We start from the raw sequence: 17,906 nt of genomic DNA, 5'->3' as shown, positions 1-17,906 counted from the left end.
GGTTTCAAATGGACTCAGCCAGTCTCAATAGCAGATAGTACAGCCTTGAAGGAATATCTGTGTAAATGTGATTGCTGTATCTCTGATTTTAAAATCCCCTCAGCTTCTGGTGCCTTGCTGATTTTCTACCTTTCTAACTTTTCCACCTTGTTGATTTTCTATTGTTAATTTTTCTTGTCAATTTGGTTAGAATGGGTATGTGCTCTGGGGCAGTACCCAGTTTTCTGTTCCTGATACAGAGAAGGCTCAATCACATGCTGTTAGAGAGAAAAGATTGGATTCCTGTGTATGTTGTCTTTTATCTGAGAGTAGAGGGAATGGTGATTACTGATAATTATATATAACTAGATATACTTTAAAAAAAACCCCAAAGTCTCCTTTGTGTAGAAAAACTCTACACACAGTGGACCAAAAGGGCATTTTTGCTTTTCCAATCTCACTTGGGCCATTCATGAAAAAAAAAAACCAACCAAAGTGAACCCAGTACTGCTTTCCAATGCATTATAGGAGGAGGTTTAACTGAGACCAGGATTTGAATAGTCTTATGGAAATGTATTATGTAGCTTCTTAAACTTGTTTACATTCTCAGTTTTTAAGGATTATCTTCTGTGTTTCATATTCCAGAGTAATAAGTTGTTTGTTATGGACTTGCAGCAGCCAGGGGTTGCAGGAGAGGGATGATGAATCAAGAAGTCAGGTTTCTGCACACTCTGTTGGTCTGTTCTGCAGTACTGGTTAATTTTGAGGCTTTTGGCAAAATTCCAGGTGCTTTTCATCAGAGATACAGGAAGACGTGGGGGGAAAAAAAAAAAAAAGAAAAAGATCTACCTGTCTTAGGTGGACTCCTTAGAAAATAGAGAACACCCAAACCTGAAAGGCTGGTTATGGAGGAATTCCTTCTCTCTAACACCCAGGTGAACTTAAAAAGTGATGCATGGTCTTGAAAAGAGCCTTTTAAAAAGTTATAATGCCTATGTCACCGTAATAGTTTTCAAATTAGCAAGGAAGCATTATAAATAGTGCAGATTTATTTTTTTTTCAGTAGCCAGCAGGTATGAGCAGGAAGAAATGCTGTGTCTGGAGCTGCAGCAGGAAAGGTCCCTCCCCCAGCAGCACTGGGAGATGGGGTAAACATTGAGCAGGGAATAAATGACAATGAATTGCTTCTGGCTTTTTCACCATGGGGTTTATCTTGGTATTGCACAACTTTAGCCTTAAGGCTGGGCTTTCTTGGGTGATATTTCTTTTCTGACACACAGTGTTATGAGTTTACAGAATTTTTATACTTCTTTAGAGTAATTCATTTGCTCAGTAGGATTTCTCCACAAGCCTGTTCCTTCATGTCTTTAACTGCAGTTTGCTGTTGGTTCACTCAAGGCAGAGCTCTGTCAGCTGTACACCTGTGTGAAGGTCTCTGCTCTGGCTTTGGGTGTCATTGGTAGGAGAGTCCCCAAAACACAGAGTGCTCCAGACCTGTCCTGGCTCAGCTGCTGCTCTGAGGGCCGGCCAGGCAGGGGAATTTGAGCTTTTGGGGTTGTGTTAGGTAAGGATGTTGGGATGGAGTGGCTGGAATCCAGATCTGGCTGCTTCCTGCTTGGCCCCTGGCCCCACTCCAGAGCCCTCCCTCCTGTCAGCACCAGGGCAGTCCCTGGCAGAGGGACCTGGCAGCCAGAGCCAGTGTCCAGCTCCTGAACTCTGCATTTAAGAACCATGGCTGCTATCAAACAGTCTGTGGGGCAACATCCAGCTGAACCACCACCCCTCCTCTCAGTCTGACAGGCAGCCTTTGCATTCCAAGCCTTGCACCCTGAGCAGCCAGGCAGACAACAGCCTGTGTGCTGCCCTGCTGTGATTCATCCCTGAGCAGGTCTGTCCTGTGGGCTGCCTCAGGTGGCTCCATGGAAAAAGCACCACGTGAACATGTAATTAAAGACTCTCTTAATTCATGACGTAGTGAGAGGCTGCAGGGAGGTTGCAGCAGACAGAGCAGCCCTTCAGTCACAGGGCACAGAGTGCTGGGTTTGTGCAGGTGCCTCTGCCCAGCCTGGGTGGGCTCAGCTCTGGGGGCACCCAGGAGCTTCAGAGATTTCAGCTGCTCCCTCCTCACATCCCTCCTGGCCTCCAGGAGCTCTGCTCTCTTCCTCCTTCCCTGGCAAACCCCTAATGAGGCCAGCCCTGGGGGCAGGAATGGCACAGGAGAGGTCACCTGTGGGCGGTTTTTAGGCACTTGCCCTTGGGGATGGGATGTCAGAGCATCATCCCACAGGAACACGGAGAACACTGCACAGCCAAAACAGCACAGAGAACTCTGCACTTCCAAAACAGCACAGAGAGCTCTGCACAGCCAAAACAGCACAGAGAGCTCTGCACAGCCAAAACAGCACAGAGAACTCTGCACTTCCAAAACAGCACAGAGAGCTCTGCTCAGGCAAAACAGCACAGAGAGCTCTGCACAGCCAAAACAGCACAGAGAGCTCTGCACTTCCAAAACAGCAAAGAGAGCTCTGCACAGCCAAAACAGCACAGAGAACTCTGCACAGGCAAAACAGCACAGAGAACAAAACAGCACAGAGAACAAAACAGCACAGAGAGCTTTGCACATCCAAAACAGCACAGAGAACAAAACAGCACACAGAACTGTCCACAGCCAGAACAGCACAGAGAACTCTACACAACCAAAACAGCACAGAGTACTCTGCACAGCCAAAACAGCACACTCATTTTCTGATCCCCACTGGAGGCTTTATCCTCTCCATGAAAGAGCCCTTCAAGAGTAGATTCTGGAGTCAGCAGCTTACATAGAAAATGAGAACAATTCAGAGGTGATTCACAGGATTTTTAAACAAGTATTTATTTCTGGGAATGGGTCTAACCTGAACTTTCTGGTGTTGGCATGCAGTAAATTGATCCAGTAAATATTAGTACAAGAGCCCTAACGAAGTTCCAGTTAGGAGCTGCCTCTTTCCAGAGGTGCCATGGAGGAGTGAGTGGTCTCAAACCTGATTTTCATTGGGGAGCAAGAATTGTGTTTTTAGGAAACAACACACTGCAGATGGCTGCACCAGCTGTTTTCACAGAATTCACAGAATGACAAGGTTGGAAGGGACCTTAAAAATCAAGTCCAACCCAGTCCCAATACCTCAACTAAACCATCTCAACTTCTAAGCATGAGGCTGAACCTTCACTTCTGCACTGGATTGGTTTTCATTGAAGAAAAATTTGAACAAAATTGGTATTCTTAGTGTTGTATATGTAACTAAGTTTAAGCTTCATCATTCATTAATTGTAGTGTCTGTTGCTGCCCCTGCTGTGACATTGTGCACAATGGTCCCTTCAGGAATAGCAAATGTCCACTTTGTAGTACTTTTTCTTGTATAATTCTAAAGTAGAAGGATTTGCAATGTATTTTTTATGGATTGAAACAGCTTCTCTGCTTTAACAGTCCCTATAAAAACATAATGCTTGTCTAATACAACATTGAGTTAATCTCTTTTAAGTGCATATTTTAGTTTGAAACTAAATGTAGGCAATTCTTATTTAACCCCAGATCCAATGAAAATCTGTTTTAAATTAAATAAGGTCAACGTAACATTTTGCAATTTTCTTGTGGAGACAAGGCCTAGGGCTGAGGAACAGGTTTTTGTTGTTTGTTTGACTGCTGTATTTGTATATTTTGTATGATAAACATTGCACTAAATTAAAAAATCGATTTACTGTGTGGCGTTAAAGTGACGAAGGGCTCTGGACAGCACAGGTTATAGTTGAGGTTGGTGAAAAGTATGTTCTTAAAGGAGTAATGTAAAAAATCTTTCATTTAAATACATTAAACCTTTCAGTATCCATTGTCTTCCACAAGCTCCTTTGTAGCCACATTTCTCTTCACAGAGAAAAGCCAGGCACAATTCTTCCCAAGAATATTTCTGGGATTCACATTCTCTGAACCTCAGAGAAAGAAAACACAGTTCTTATCATTTGCTATGCCCGTGTTTGTGCAAAAGTAGAATGCAACATGGAGATTGTTTACCCACAGTGATGGTGCTTTGGTTCCTTGAGGTTCAGAGAATGTGAATCCCAGAAATATTCTTGGGAAGAACTTGCTTTTCTCTGTGAAGAGAAATGTGGCTACACTCCTTCACCAGACTTTTACTGTCTCTCACCTACACTGAGCACTCAACTGTGTAAAATCCATGTTTAAAAAGCAGAATATCTCTGCAGCTTGTCTCCAGTATGAGGAAAAAAACCCAACCCAGCCCTGTTTGTAGTGGCAGAAGTTGTTTCTTTATTTTCCAAGGCTTGAGCACAGGGCTGTGCTGCAACTGCAGTGACGCTCTTGGGCATGGCAGGGTGGGGTGCAGCAGGTGCTTATTGATACCTTCAGGCTACAGCTAAAGGTGACTGTGTTTTCTTGAGCAGTCACAGACCTGCACAGGTGGATTTTGTTTTAATAATCAGCTCGAGAGTGGGCACTGTTTGTCCTATGGTTTTGGTGGCACACTTTAAAAAAAAACAACTTGTGGATCTGTGAAAGAAATGGGGACTTGTAAAATTTAAGCTAAGCTTTTAAAGTTAAATCTCTAAAGTTAAGGAATAGTTCTGATCTTCTTCCTGTTGCATCTCCAATAAAAAAAAGTCACGTTCAGAATTTTAAAAATCAAATAATTTTGTCTTGACCCTACCAAACTAAGTTTCTTCTGGAAGATATTTTTTTCTAAAGTTTTAAATCTGTCATTTTTGGTTAAAGCATTTTTAGCATTTTTTAGGTTTGGCATGGTGTTTGAGGGACTCTAGAGCAAGAAATGAAGTGAAACCTGGAATTTTGGGTTGTGTTTCTTTTGGGTTTTTATAACTCTTAAAAACCAACAAGAAATGTAATGCTGGTCCTGCTTTTTTGAACACAAACACACACACACACTTGTGTCAGGAGCGGTTTTTATTCAGCTTTTCCCAGTAAATATTCAACCAGTGATAGCACAAAACTTTACCAGATGCCTCCTAGATCAGTATTCCCTTTGATTTTTTTGTTGCTAATTACCTGCACATTTTACCTTGTTTCCCCTGTTAGTCCCACCTCCCCAGTGCCCACTGTTTGCTTCCTTTTCTTTCTCCAGACTTTGCAGTCACACAGAGCAATGCTGTGAGTCCCAGATGGAGGAAAAAGCCACCAGAGAGGTGTGAGAGAGGCCAGCAGATCCTGGAGCATCGGTCCCTGTCCCTGACAAACTATTTGATGCTGTGCCCATTTGGGACACTAAACAAAAATACATTTTTTTCTTTCACTGAGACAATCCAAATGTGAGGAGCTGCTGGAGGGGCCTCCTTCCCCCTTGTCCTTCCCTGCATAGAGGTGGGAGTGTGCAGGGAAGTGTCCAAAGGAGCTGGAGTGGTCACTTGTACTGAGGGAAACGTGCTGCAGCTTTGCAAAATTGCCTTTGGCGCCTGCTTGAGTGTTCCTGTAGAACCAGCAAATTCCATTTTTCTCATCAGTTGATGCAGCAATTTTCAAAACAAGCTAGACAGCATTTTTAAATACTTTCATTGCAGTTTCTTTAGGAACTGGGAAATGTCCAACAATCCATCCATCTCAGCTATATGGTTGTTTCAGAATTGGAATTACACTTTCTCCCTTGTAGTGTTTATGCTCCTATTACTCAAATCTCACCCATCTCTATATCTACTGCTTGATTTTCTTTAGCAGCTTAAAATGAATTTAAACAGCCTTTTAACACTTCACTTCTCCAGTCATGGTATCTATCTTTTTGTTTAAAGCAGCAGCACAGAGTGATGAACAGCACATGGAAGTTTTAATTATTTTGTGATTATATCCACTCAAGGATATCCAGGCACAGATTGCTAATGAAATACAGCTCAGTGATCCCATTTCTTGTTAATGGGATCACCTTGTGACAAGTATTTTCTAAGGAAAATGATGTATTTGATAAATTTGATACAAGAAAGAAAACAAAGAGAGAAATGGTTTCTTTTTCTTTCTTTTTTTTTTTTTTTTTTTTTTTTTTTTTTAAGAGGCTGTTGTTTCTGCAGACATCAGTCATTTAATAAAGTTGTGCCATCTAGAGAGAGATGTATTCAGATTTTCTGTCTGAATGTGCAGATACCAAATAAAGGCCCTCTGGGGAGCCCTGCACTCATATTCTTGAACTGTGGCAGTGTGTTTCTAGAACGGTGTAAAAGAATTGTGCTTACAGGTTTTGTGTGGAAACCCAGGGCACAGGGAATATTTCTGTGTCTGCTCTGGGGTGCCCTGACCCCCAGAGCAGCACTGAGTTTGACCCTCATTCATGGAGAAAGTTTCCTAGATTTCAAGATAGACTGGAATCCACAAAAGTGTGAAATAGATTATAGAGAGTAGTGGAGGTGAATCACTTGGTGAGAAATTGAGGTTTTGGGATTTTTAGTGTGTTGTGGATGGAAGCAGAATGGAGGGCACAGGGTGTCATCCTGGGTTTCTTCTTCATGCTTCTTCTTCTTCCTTCTTCATGGGTTTGGGTGGCATTTTGTAATTGGGTGGAAAAGTCTATATTGCAGCTCTTTGGGATCAGTTATAGGGTTAAAAGGGAAAATAATCCAGGTGTCAGTTCTTAATTGGATAATTTAGTCTTAAAAGACCTTGTACCAAGAGATTGTTGGCCATTTTGTGCCTTTTAATGAAAAGCTGCAGAACTCACAGTAGTGAGACTGTTTTACTGATCAGAAATAATAAACACTTGAGTCTGAACATGAACTACCCTCTCAAGTGCCTTCAATCCAGACCCAGAAAAACCAACGACTGGAACCCCCACAGTTTTGGAAGCTCTTTTATCTGTAGAAAAACATAATTGACTCCTGCATGTAGTGACTGGACAAGGTGGGATGGATTTAAACTAAAGAGAGTAGGTTTAGGTCAGATATCAGGAAGAAATTCTTCCCTCTGAGGGTGGGGAGGCCCCTGGATCCCTGGAAGTGTCCAAGGCCAGGCTGGACAGGGCTTGGAGCCACCTGGGAGAGAGGAAGGTGTCTCTGCTCACGGCAGGCATGAAACAAGACAATCTTGAAGGTCCTAACTTGCTTTTTGTGTATTTTTTGTGCCATAACAGTGGTCCCTGTGATGCTGAAGGCGCTGACGTACGACGAGAAGAGGGGGGCGTGCAGCGTGGGCTCCAACGTGAGGGACGCGGCCTGCTACGTGTGCTGGGCCTTCGCGCGCGCCTACGAGCCCGCCGAGCTCATCCCCTTCATCAGCCACATCTCCAGGTGGGGCTGCCTCCATCCAGCCTTTTTCTGACTCAGGCATGGGATAACTCAGTGGTATTTTAAAAAATTTTATTCTGTTTTCAGTCTCATGTGAAGGGTGAGACAATACAAGTGTTATAATTCACGCCATCACAATCAGAATCCAACTATTTCCTAATTACAATACACTAAAAGTGTTTCTTGGCCTATCAACTTTTACCACAGTATAAATACCTTAAAGCAAATAATCTGAAGTTACTCTTTATGGGTCCTAATACAATGTATCTTTCATAGTTCTTTTTCTCTATATATATATCAATATCCTATTTCCTAATTACAATACACTGTAAATGTTTCTTGGCCTATCAACTTTTACCACACCATAGTATAAATACCTTAAAGCAAACAATCTGAAATTACTCTTTATGGGTCCTAATACAGTGCATCTTTCACAGTTATCTTTCTCCATATATATCAATATCCTATTAGTATATATCAATATCCTATTTCCTAATTACAATACACTAAAAGTGTTTCTTGGCCTATCAACTTTTACCACACCATAGTATAAATACCTTAAAGCAAATAATCTGAAATTACACTTTGTGGGTCCTAATACAATGCATCTTTCATAGTTCTATATCTCCATATATATCTATGTATACTATACATTTATATAATATTTCTTAATTGCAATGCAATATAAGCATTTTTGGCCTATCAGCTTTTGCCACACCATGCTGCACATGCCTTAAAGCCAATAATCTAAAATTAATCTTCATGGGTCCTACTACAATGCATCTTTCATAGTTCTATGTCTCCATATATATCTACATATATATATACGTATACACACATATAGATATATCTCTATATATATATATGTATCTATCTATATAGATATATATAGAAATATATCTATCTCTCTCTATATAGATATATATATATCCATGTATATGTATCTATATGATATCTATATGATATATGTCAGATATATATATAACTGGTCTTTTTTGCAAGGCCTTTGAAACTTGTTTCTACCTCCATTTCTCTCTCAGCAAAGTCTGTCCTATTCCATAGCATTTCTAAGTCACCATTTCTTATCTCAAGGTTTGCATACAGATGCACACTATATGAGCTTTCTGCCAGGTTTTGAGAATTTTCTACAAATCCATTTGCCACATTTCCCCCTCTCTCTTGAACTGAGCTAGGAAACTGATACAGGTCATTTTTTAAGTCTATTAAAACTTAAGATGTTTGCTAACACTTATGTTGAATAGCTTAAAAGTAAAGAATTGTGTATGGGTGGGATGGTGGTGATGTAAACATACCTATTTCCTTTTTTGTGTGACGACTTCAATTCCTTCTGTTCATCTGATTTTCAAAGGAAAATCCAAAGAAACTCACTGTAAGATGGGTAAGAGAAATCAGTGGAGGCTTTGGCAGGGTGTCATCTTCTGTCTGCTTGATCCACCTTGTGTGGGGATCAAGTGTGGGGACCTCAGGAACATCAGCTCAGGGAGTTTAAGAAGAGAAGTTTAAGAGAGAGAAGATTTGGAACCTTAGTTCAGTAGAGGCAGAAATAACAAACTATTCTAAAATGGAGGAGTTGCTTTATGGAGTCAGAAAGGGCTGGAAGTATTAGGAGAAAACTTAAGGAAGAGGTTGTTTCTTACTTTTTCAGCTGTGACTTGTTCCTAACAATCCAAGATTCATGGGACTTCGTCAGATGGGTGTTGTGCAAAGAATAAAGCATATTTTTATTGACCATCTTACAGTTTGCAAATCGAGCAGGTTAAGTCTAAAAGAATAAAGTATACCTCAGCTCTACTTCTATTCAAATTATAATTTTCCTTTTAAAGTGTTCCAATTCAAAGATTATTTTGAATAGAAGATAAAACCACTTCCAGTTTCTGAAAGAGGTAAGAACCTTACGTGGCAATACAAAATCCTTAACACAGCACTTTTCAATAGTAGGGGTTTTATTACTAAGAAGGTGTTTGAGTTAAAGTTAACAAATACATGAGAGGATTTTTCCTCTTTTGATTCCTTGTGGTTTTATAGAGTAAAGCAGAGTGCAGGATTTCACTTAGCAGTGAATGGAAGTGCCTGGAATAGTTATTTTTCAATCCATGGTTTCTGTTTCAAAAGAATTTCAGAAGTAAAATCTTTTAAGAGATTTCCAAATCTGTGCTACTGCAATGGTGGACTACAAGTTGCTGCAACTTTTCCCTTAATACTGTTGCTATTTTTACAAATACAAACTCGTTTTACCTTTCTTCTTCTGTCTCATGTTCTCCCTCCTCCTTGCCTGTGGGATTCTCTCTTTGTTGTTTGGCCTTTTTGTTGGCCACACACTGGCTGACATTTTGAGGTTTCTTAACGGGTGACTTGCACTGCAAACACAAAGGTGGCTTCTCACAGTTTCTTGGCACACTTGTAGTACAGCCATTGACAGCAGCTTTGTCTCCATCAGAAGGGTTTTATCAGTGGGCGTTTAGTGTTTTCTTTTTTAAAAAAAATAGAAGTTTGGACTATACAGTGATCTGTGGTTCTGGATTCTGCTTTAATTTTTAGCGACTTCCTTGCTTCTAGATTGCTGACAAAACTATTTCAATCTCATCCAAAAGCCTACTTTGCCCACACAGGGCTACCTACTGATCTCAGCATATTCCCAAAGAGTATGTGACTGTTTTTTTCTTCTTTAAAAACAGTTTTTAAAGTTCTTTGAGACAATCTGTGAATGAATCCATTTTTATTCCTGGACACAGAGTCCTGGCTGGTCTCTGCTGGTTTTCACCCCTGTAGTTTCGCTTTTTCAGTGCTGGTCCTTCAATGCAGGCTCACGCAGCAGGTCTCTGTCCTGTGGTACTTGCTCCTGGTGTTTTTTGAGACCTTGATAAAACCTTCCTGTCTAAGAACCTGCTGTCCATCTTCTCAAGGCCAAGCACCATTTTTCTTCCTTTTTTCCATAGAGAGCAGACAACAAATGCTGAGACATTTTAGTCTTGTTTCTCTCATGATGTGTTTCATGGTGTTTTGATGATGTTTCATCTACACTGGCATAGATTGTGAAGGAGAGGAGTCTGGTGACCCTGTGATGTGATGCCTAAAACATCCCCTGTTTTGGGATAATTTTTGGAAAGAGAAGGTGAAACTCCAGGATATCCCTACTTCACTTTGGCATGCAAGCAACAGTGACATCTGCCACAATAAGTTATTAATGAGATGTTTTATTTTGCAGGATCATATTTAATTCACTTCTAGCTGAGTTCATAGTAAATTATCTGTAGTATGAAATTCTTAGCTAAGGGCACCTGAAGATGTATTTGCACAGTGAAATAATCCCATGATATTGTATTATTGTAAATATTGTATTTTGACTGATATTGTAAATACAATCTTGTATTCTTTTTGTAATCTAACCAACACTAATGGTAGCAGTGAAGGCACACTGTCACCTGTCACCAGAGTGGTAACAAATGGCTGTGGCAGGGTGGTAGCAGCTCTGCAGAGTTACATTTATGTTCTCACTGCCTGCAAATCTTTGGTGTTGGTATGACCAGACTCGTCCTGAAGTCTGGTTCAAATCTGATAATTTTTATAGATTGGTCATCAGCTTGGTGAAAATAAAAGGTCTGACTTGAAAAACTTTAAAGGTTTCCTTTAAGGTTGGGCAAGCTTTTTGCTTGTAGAAACTTAAGAGATCCCAATTGTGAGTGTTCAAGCCTTCCCTTTATCAGAATTCTGATCTGTTCTGTTTGTCAGAACTTCTCTTCTGCTTATGATGCTTTGAACAATATATTTCCTATTTCATTTCCTCCTTTCCCCCTGCCATGCTGCAGAGTTGGTCTCCATAGGTGAGATGCAGGTTTACCTTGTGATTTTTCAGGGTTTGTGGTTTTAGTTTTATGGTCACAAAGCTTTGTTGGTGGGACCTCTGGAACAGATGTTTGTAGCAGGAGTTGTGTTTTTGAAGAAGCTGGTGCCCTTCAGCTTCCAGCCTCTTCTGGTAACAGATTATTTTTTTTTCAGGAAAGTGTCAAATGACAATATTGAGATCCCTCTGCCTGTGGTAGCAAAACCAATGAGAGCTGTGGCTGTGCCACCTATGACAACTTCAGTTGTTGGGAATGAATTGATGGCATGGAGAGAAACATGGGGTGGAAGCTGAATTGCTAATGAACAGCTGTAAGGTGTTGTGGTTTGTAATATTTTAGTTTTCCAACAAAGCTGCAAGGTATTTTAGCAAGTATTAATGTTATACTAGGTTTCACCTAAAAATCTTTTTAGTTATAGTGGCCATTCCTTTTCTAAATCAACTCTTCAAGGTAGAATTGCCACTCCAAAGAGAAATGGTGAAAAAAAAATTCAAATAAAGTATGACACACAGTTTCACCTATTGTGTCAGCAAGCTGATAATTACACACGGCTTTTTTTTAAATCTAGCCTTAGGTGTGTCACTGTTTTACTTAAAGAAGAGTCATCCTTCTAGCCACAAGCAAATTGTTGCTACCCTTCAAAAATGCAGCACTCAGCATCTTGAAACAAAATGCATAATATCCATTGTGAGCTGAATTACACAGCAAAAACGTCTGCCTGAATATACACTGTTAGAGAAAAATAGTAAACACCTTCCAAAAGTGTGCTGAGTGATTGCAGTCTGAGCTGCTGGCTTTGCTTAGTGCTGGGAATTGCACAAGGCTTATCCTGCACTCAGTGTTCAGCTGCTGGAAGCACATGGGACCCACTTAGGTACCAAAATACATAAACTGGGTCCTGCCCTACATGTCCTTAACAGCACTTACAGATTAAAGCAGAGGGTGATTTGCAGGGGATTCTTTTTTCCTTTTCTTGGATCATTTTGTAATTGAAAGACATTGTTTTTTCAGCAGTCAAGGAACATAAATATTTCACTTTGGACCAGTGAAAAATTACTTTAAACTGCTGGAAGTCAGATTGGTTTTTTAGTAAAATTTCAGACAGTGCTTTAAAATAAATCTTTCTCTCCATATTCACTGTCAGCTGATTCTTCCCTGATTTTTTATGAATGTTCTCTTCAGTGATGAAATTGGCAGAATACTGAAGTTGCAAACTTAGATTGTTGTAGATCATAGATCACCCCGTCTTTTTCCTGACCTTGCCACTCTTTTAATAAAAACACAAAAAGAAATAAAAAATATAGAGAACACTTATTGGAAATACATGCCTGAGAGTGTTTCTAATAGCACTTGCTTGTATTTTTCCACGTCAGTTTTTTTTCCCAATCCATATTTCAACAATATACACTTGCTCATCTGCTTAATGGTCTGTTAAAGTCTAGTTAAACTGGTTTCTAAAACCTTGCCTCATCTATTCAAACTACAGGACCACAAAAAGGAAATTCTTGGCAATGTAGATGAAACTTCACTTATTTTGCAGGACCATGTTGCTCTTTTTTGAGATGCACTCACTGAAGTTGCTGTTCAAGCATATCTTTTTAAAAGTACCACTTGACTGAGCTTTGTTTGTTTCTCTCCCAGTCTCTACATGCAGCCTCTCTTTTTAAGCTTACCTATGAGGAAAGTGAAACAGAATTTAATGACTTGGAAATGTGGGTAATTTGATTCCTGCCCCCTTGGGTGTGGAAGTTGCTGTCTGTGAAGTGGCAGGTGCACAGTAAGGAGCTGAACTGTTTTGTTTAAAACCTAAACAAAAAAATAAAAAGGAAAACATACTTGCACTCTGTTTTGCAATTAGAGTGATTAAATGGTTGCTGGCTGTCTGAACTGTGGAGCTGTGCAGGGTCCTTTGCCTGTTTGGCTGCTGTGGGGGATCAGGAGCTAGGATCTGAAACCAGAAACAAGTTTCAACAAGTTTCAAAATATGACCTTGCAGAAAGACCAGATATTTTAGAGAATTAGGCTGGTGTACGGGGGTCAGGAGTCGGGATCTGTTTGGATCTGGGATCTCTTGAGAACTTGTGAGAAATGGATCTGTAAAGAATTCTCAAAATCTGACAGAAAGCTCACACAGACTTGTACATCTGTATGCAAACACTGGGATAAAGTGTACTGATTTAAGAAGGCCATGGAATAGAGATGACATTGCTGAGAGAGAGATTGAACCAGAAACAAGTTTCAACAAGTTTCAAATATGACCTTGCAGAAAGACCAGCTATTTTAGAGAATTAGGCTGGTGTAGGGGGGTCGGGAGCTGGGATCTGTCTCTGTGCAGCAGAGCACCAGGGCAGGCAGCCTTGGCTTCCCCAGGGTGCTGCCTGGCTTTGGGAGGGGGGAACAAGCAGGTGTGGCTCAGGATGGATGATGGAGCTTGCTCCAGGGCAGGATTGTCCTGCAGAACTGGGGAAATCTGAAGCATTGCTTTGAGCTATGTCTTGTACTGTGATGAAATGTGGGGAATGGCTTTCTGCAGTTATGTTCCTGCAGAGGAGAGCTGGGTGCTGAAGGCACTTGGGCAAAGGGACATCTGTATCACAGACCCTCTCCTTTCCCCTTTCCTTTTTCTTCTTCTTTTCTCAGGCTTTGTAACTCCTGGTCTAAGCTTTTTTCTTGTTGCTCTTTTCCACATGTGTATTTCTTACACTTGGACCCTTTTACTTCAAATTTTTGCATTGGAATAACTCACTGAACAGCACAGGAGGGTGGGTGGAGAACAGGATGTGTGAGAGCTCTGTGTGAGCTGGGTTAGAGGGACTGCAAAAGTAGCAGTGTGGAAATGGGAATGGTCACAGCATTTCTCCTTCTCCTAGATAAACAGGAGGAATTAAACCTGCAGTGTGGCTGGAGCAGGCCCTTGTGCTTGCTCCTTGCCCTGTGGGGCTCCTGCAGTGTCTAACACAGCTCCATGGGGTAAAGGGAACAGGGGAACTGCTCTGGTCTCAAAAATTAAAAAAACCCCTGAGTCTAGATGTGTTTTCATCACCCAGCTCCCTGTGCAGCCCTCCCAGGTGGGCTGGCATGACTGGAGAGGTGCAGAAGGGGCTGTTTGCAGCAGCAGTGCTCCACAGACACAATTCTCACCTCCTTTTCTTGCATGGATTGTTCAAACCCACCTTGCTTGTGGTGGTTCTTGTGCCTTTCCCTTTCCTAGTGTACAGCAGGGAGGAGAATTTGCTGTCCTGTTACCACTTTATCCTTTTTAAGGCTCAGGAAGGATATTTTGGGTTTGTACCACATAGGCAAGAGGTTGGAGAGTTTATTTTTCTCCTCCCACAGCTTCAGGGTGGCACACTGGGGTTGAGGGCAGCAGGATCAGCTGCTTGTGGCTAGTGGGGACTGGAAGTCCCTGCTGCAGGTGGTAAAAGGAATTCAGCTTTATTGCCTGGTACACCTGGTGCTTGTGAGCTGAGGGCAGCTGGTGCTTGTGCTTAATTCTGTGTTCTGATGTCTCTCACCTGGCCCACCTCTGCTCCCTGGTTCTTCCCACCTTGTCAGGGGAGGGAATGAGACCCACAAGGGCTGGGCAGTGCCCACTGACATACTTGGAGTCTTCTAACTTTCCCTGAGGCCAGTTAGGTGAGGCCTTGTGAGGATGGTTAATGAGGAAACGGAGAATTATTAGTTGACTGATAAAATTGCAACTTACTTTTAAAATCTGTGTTTATTGTGCACTTAATTGCTGTCATGCACGCAGGCTCCATATCTCTCAAGGAGCCAGGAAAATGTTTCTATGGAGACTGGAGGGTGTAAAGGAGCCAGGAAAGGTGTTCCATGAGGACTGGAGAGTGTAAAGGAGTCAAAAAAGGTGTTCATGGGGACTGGAGGGTGTAAAGGAGTCAATAAAGGTGTTCCATGGGGACTGGAGGGTGTAAAGGAGCCAGGAAAGGTGTTCTATAGGGACTGGAGGGTGTAAAGGAGTCAATAAAGGTGTTCCATGGGGACTGGAGGGTGTAAAGGAGCCAGGAAAGGTGTTCTATAGGGACTGGAGGGTGTAAAGGAGTCAATAAAGGTGTTCCATGGGGACTGGAGGGTGTAAAGGAGCCAGGAAAGGTGTTCCATGGGGACTGGAGAGTGTAAAGGAATCAATAAAGGTGTTCATAGGGACTGGAGGGTGTAAAGGAGTCAATAAAGGTGTTCCATGAGGACTGGAGGGTGTAAAGGAGTCAATAAAGGTGTTCCATGAGGATTGGATGGTGCAAAGCCATCCTCTGCTCCTCCTGGCAGCAGGCAGGTGTGGTGCATTTGGGGCAAGTCAAGACATGATCCTTTGAGTAGCTTAAAAAAATATCCCACTTGCTTTGACATCACCAGTTTCTTTCTGTTAGGAAATCCTGGTGCAGTATCACATAAACTCCCACGACAAAGCAGCCAGGTGAAGACACCTTGGAGGTGTTCCACCCTCTGCACTAAGCCTGGCTTTGGGGAGGATGTGCCTGTGCTTCCAAGGGGGAATTAGCCTGAAAAGAGCATTTGTGGAGTTTGATAAGTTAGAATGCTTCATTAAAAGGATTAACATGGAACAGTGAGTGCAGTGTGATTTAGCAGTCTAACGGGGCACTGATAGAATTCCTGGGGTTTTCATTTTGCTCCCCCAGTGTTGTTTGAAGCGCTGGGTGGCTCAGGTGGCAGCACAGACAATACACTGCTTTACTGGCTTTATTTACACAGCTTTGTCTTAAGGTAACAGAAGAGTAAGAAAAAATGGAAAATGTGATTATAAATGAGCTCTTGTTTGATGCAGTGAGGGTAGCACTCAGGATTCTGAGCTTCTTGGTGTGATGAGGGGTTTTTTGTGGTTGTTTTTTTTTCCCCCCTCTTCAGAAAAGACCTATATTGAAATACTGCATAACTGACAAATTTCTGTTCTAGTCTGTAAAACCAGAAATGTCAGGCAGAACTTTGCTTCTTTTTGGTTTCAAGGATCATTTTCCTCCACATCCTTTAGTCTTGAAAGTTCTCTAATTAAAACATTTATGGGAGCTAGTCATATCATTAAAACTATAATACTTCTTAAGTGTCCTTTTAAAATAATTTTTAAGTCTCTCTGTGCCAGAGAATTAGCAAGCCTTGATTGATGCCTTGTGAAGGCTGGCCTAGAACAGAGGCTAGACAGAGTTAAAGAATAAAGTAGGGATTTATTAGAAGGTCTCAATGGATATATTTTGAGTAGCATAAGAGCCTAGCCAGGGTTACACTTAAGATGGATTTAAAATGGTTATAAAATGGATGACTTGTCAGGGAGTCTCACACTTTTATGAGTTCTGCTCCCTTTGCACATTGGAGTTAATTGTCCAACTACAGCTTTAGCCCATGAAGTCCCATCCTTGTTTTTCTCTCTCCAGCCCACGGTGTTTGTGCTCTTGGGCTGAGATTTGGGTCATTTGTCCTTGGTGCCCAGCTGGAGCAGGAATTTTTTGTCTCCCTGCCCTGTGCACAGAGCTCACCATCCCCTCATGTGAAGCCCAGACCCACACACTAAAGCAGCACAGAATGTGAAAAATAGAAAAGCTAAACCTGAGGCATGAGTCTGAAGAGTGTGTACCTGACCCAGCAGGTTTTCAGCAGTGAGCCGTCAGTGCTGCTTCCTGATGGAATGATGGAATGCTTCCTGAACATTGCTCTTGCAGGCTCTGCTGTTTGGATGACCTCCTCTCTCCTCTTGTCTTTGTGGCAGACAGGGGTATTGCTCCTGCAGGTAGCACTAAGAAAGCATTAGCTGCCTTTAGAACCCTTTATTGGGGTTTGTTTCCATTTCATTCTGACTTTCTGGCTCCTGTTTTCCCTAATGGATTTAAACTGAAATTACAGAGGCCAAGCTGACTCTGCATTTCAGGGAGGTAGAACAACACAGTATTCATCACTGTAGGGAACTGATAGCCACTACCCAGGGAAGTTTGATATTATCAGTGTAATTAATATCCTCATGCTGAAGCAAAGCTATCTTGAATTTACTTTTCAGCCAGTATTTATTTCCGGTTTTGCCTGGAGTCAATAAATCATGTAATGAAGAGTTTCAGGCTTTGAAAGGAATAATTTTCTGCTTAAATGATTCTCCTGAAGTGATGTTTATTTGTTGCTGGAGTTAATTGAATGCTGGAGGTGGATTTCTAAAGCTGCAGACTGTGTGTCCTGGGATATATTCTCTCTCCTATGTTGTGCAGCGCATCTTTGAACAGCAGCTCTTTTGAGGCACAAGAATTACCCTGTGCAGGGTCACCAGACTTCATGCATGAAGAAATAGTTTCACATAATCATCCTTCTGTCTCTAAAGGGTCACCCTAAAAAACTGCTTTGCAGTTCATCTTGCAGGTTACTTTTTACCAGGATTTGCATGTTAGATTTTTGTGCCTTGCAGGATGGGACTGTTCTCTTGGAGATAACTGCAGCTTTCCATTGCTTCATTTTGTGTTGTGTTTGCTCCTTACACAAGACTTGCTGTACATTTGGCTATTGAGAAACTGTATTTCCAAGTTTTCATTGAAAATAGCACTGAGTCTCACATTTGACATGATTATGTCCAAGTTTTACACCCCTGCTCTGTTTAAAACCTGTTTGTGTATTCCATAAATTCCTTTGATACAGTGGGGTGGCAGTTGTGCTGTGGGAAGTCCACAGCAAACTAGAGAAGCAAGAAAGCACAAGGTTACTTCAACTCAGATTTTAGTTCAGCTTTGTATTTCTAAATAATAATCTCCTTAGAGGACATGCTGCCTGTTCTGCTTGGAAGGCTAAATGTTG

The 17,906-nt window shown here is 41.6% G+C and overlaps 1 protein-coding gene across 1 annotated transcript in view; it reads left to right on the top strand.

The window, feature by feature from the left end:
* Window positions 1-17,906, top strand: part of TBCD (tubulin folding cofactor D) — a 122,504-nt gene that overhangs the window by 42,463 nt on the left and 62,135 nt on the right. The window contains exon 15 of the mRNA XM_058038844.1: window positions 7,092-7,248. Within this exon, the coding sequence (XP_057894827.1) occupies window positions 7,092-7,248 (157 nt within the window). The remainder of the gene's footprint in view (window positions 1-7,091; window positions 7,249-17,906) is intronic.

The sequence above is a fragment of the Melospiza georgiana genome, chromosome 21 (genome assembly GCF_028018845.1).
Source record: "Melospiza georgiana isolate bMelGeo1 chromosome 21, bMelGeo1.pri, whole genome shotgun sequence".
Classification (NCBI taxonomy): Eukaryota; Metazoa; Chordata; class Aves; order Passeriformes; family Passerellidae; genus Melospiza; species Melospiza georgiana.
The sequence above is the reverse complement of the archived record's forward strand: the minus strand, read 5'-3'. Positions and strand labels throughout refer to the sequence as shown.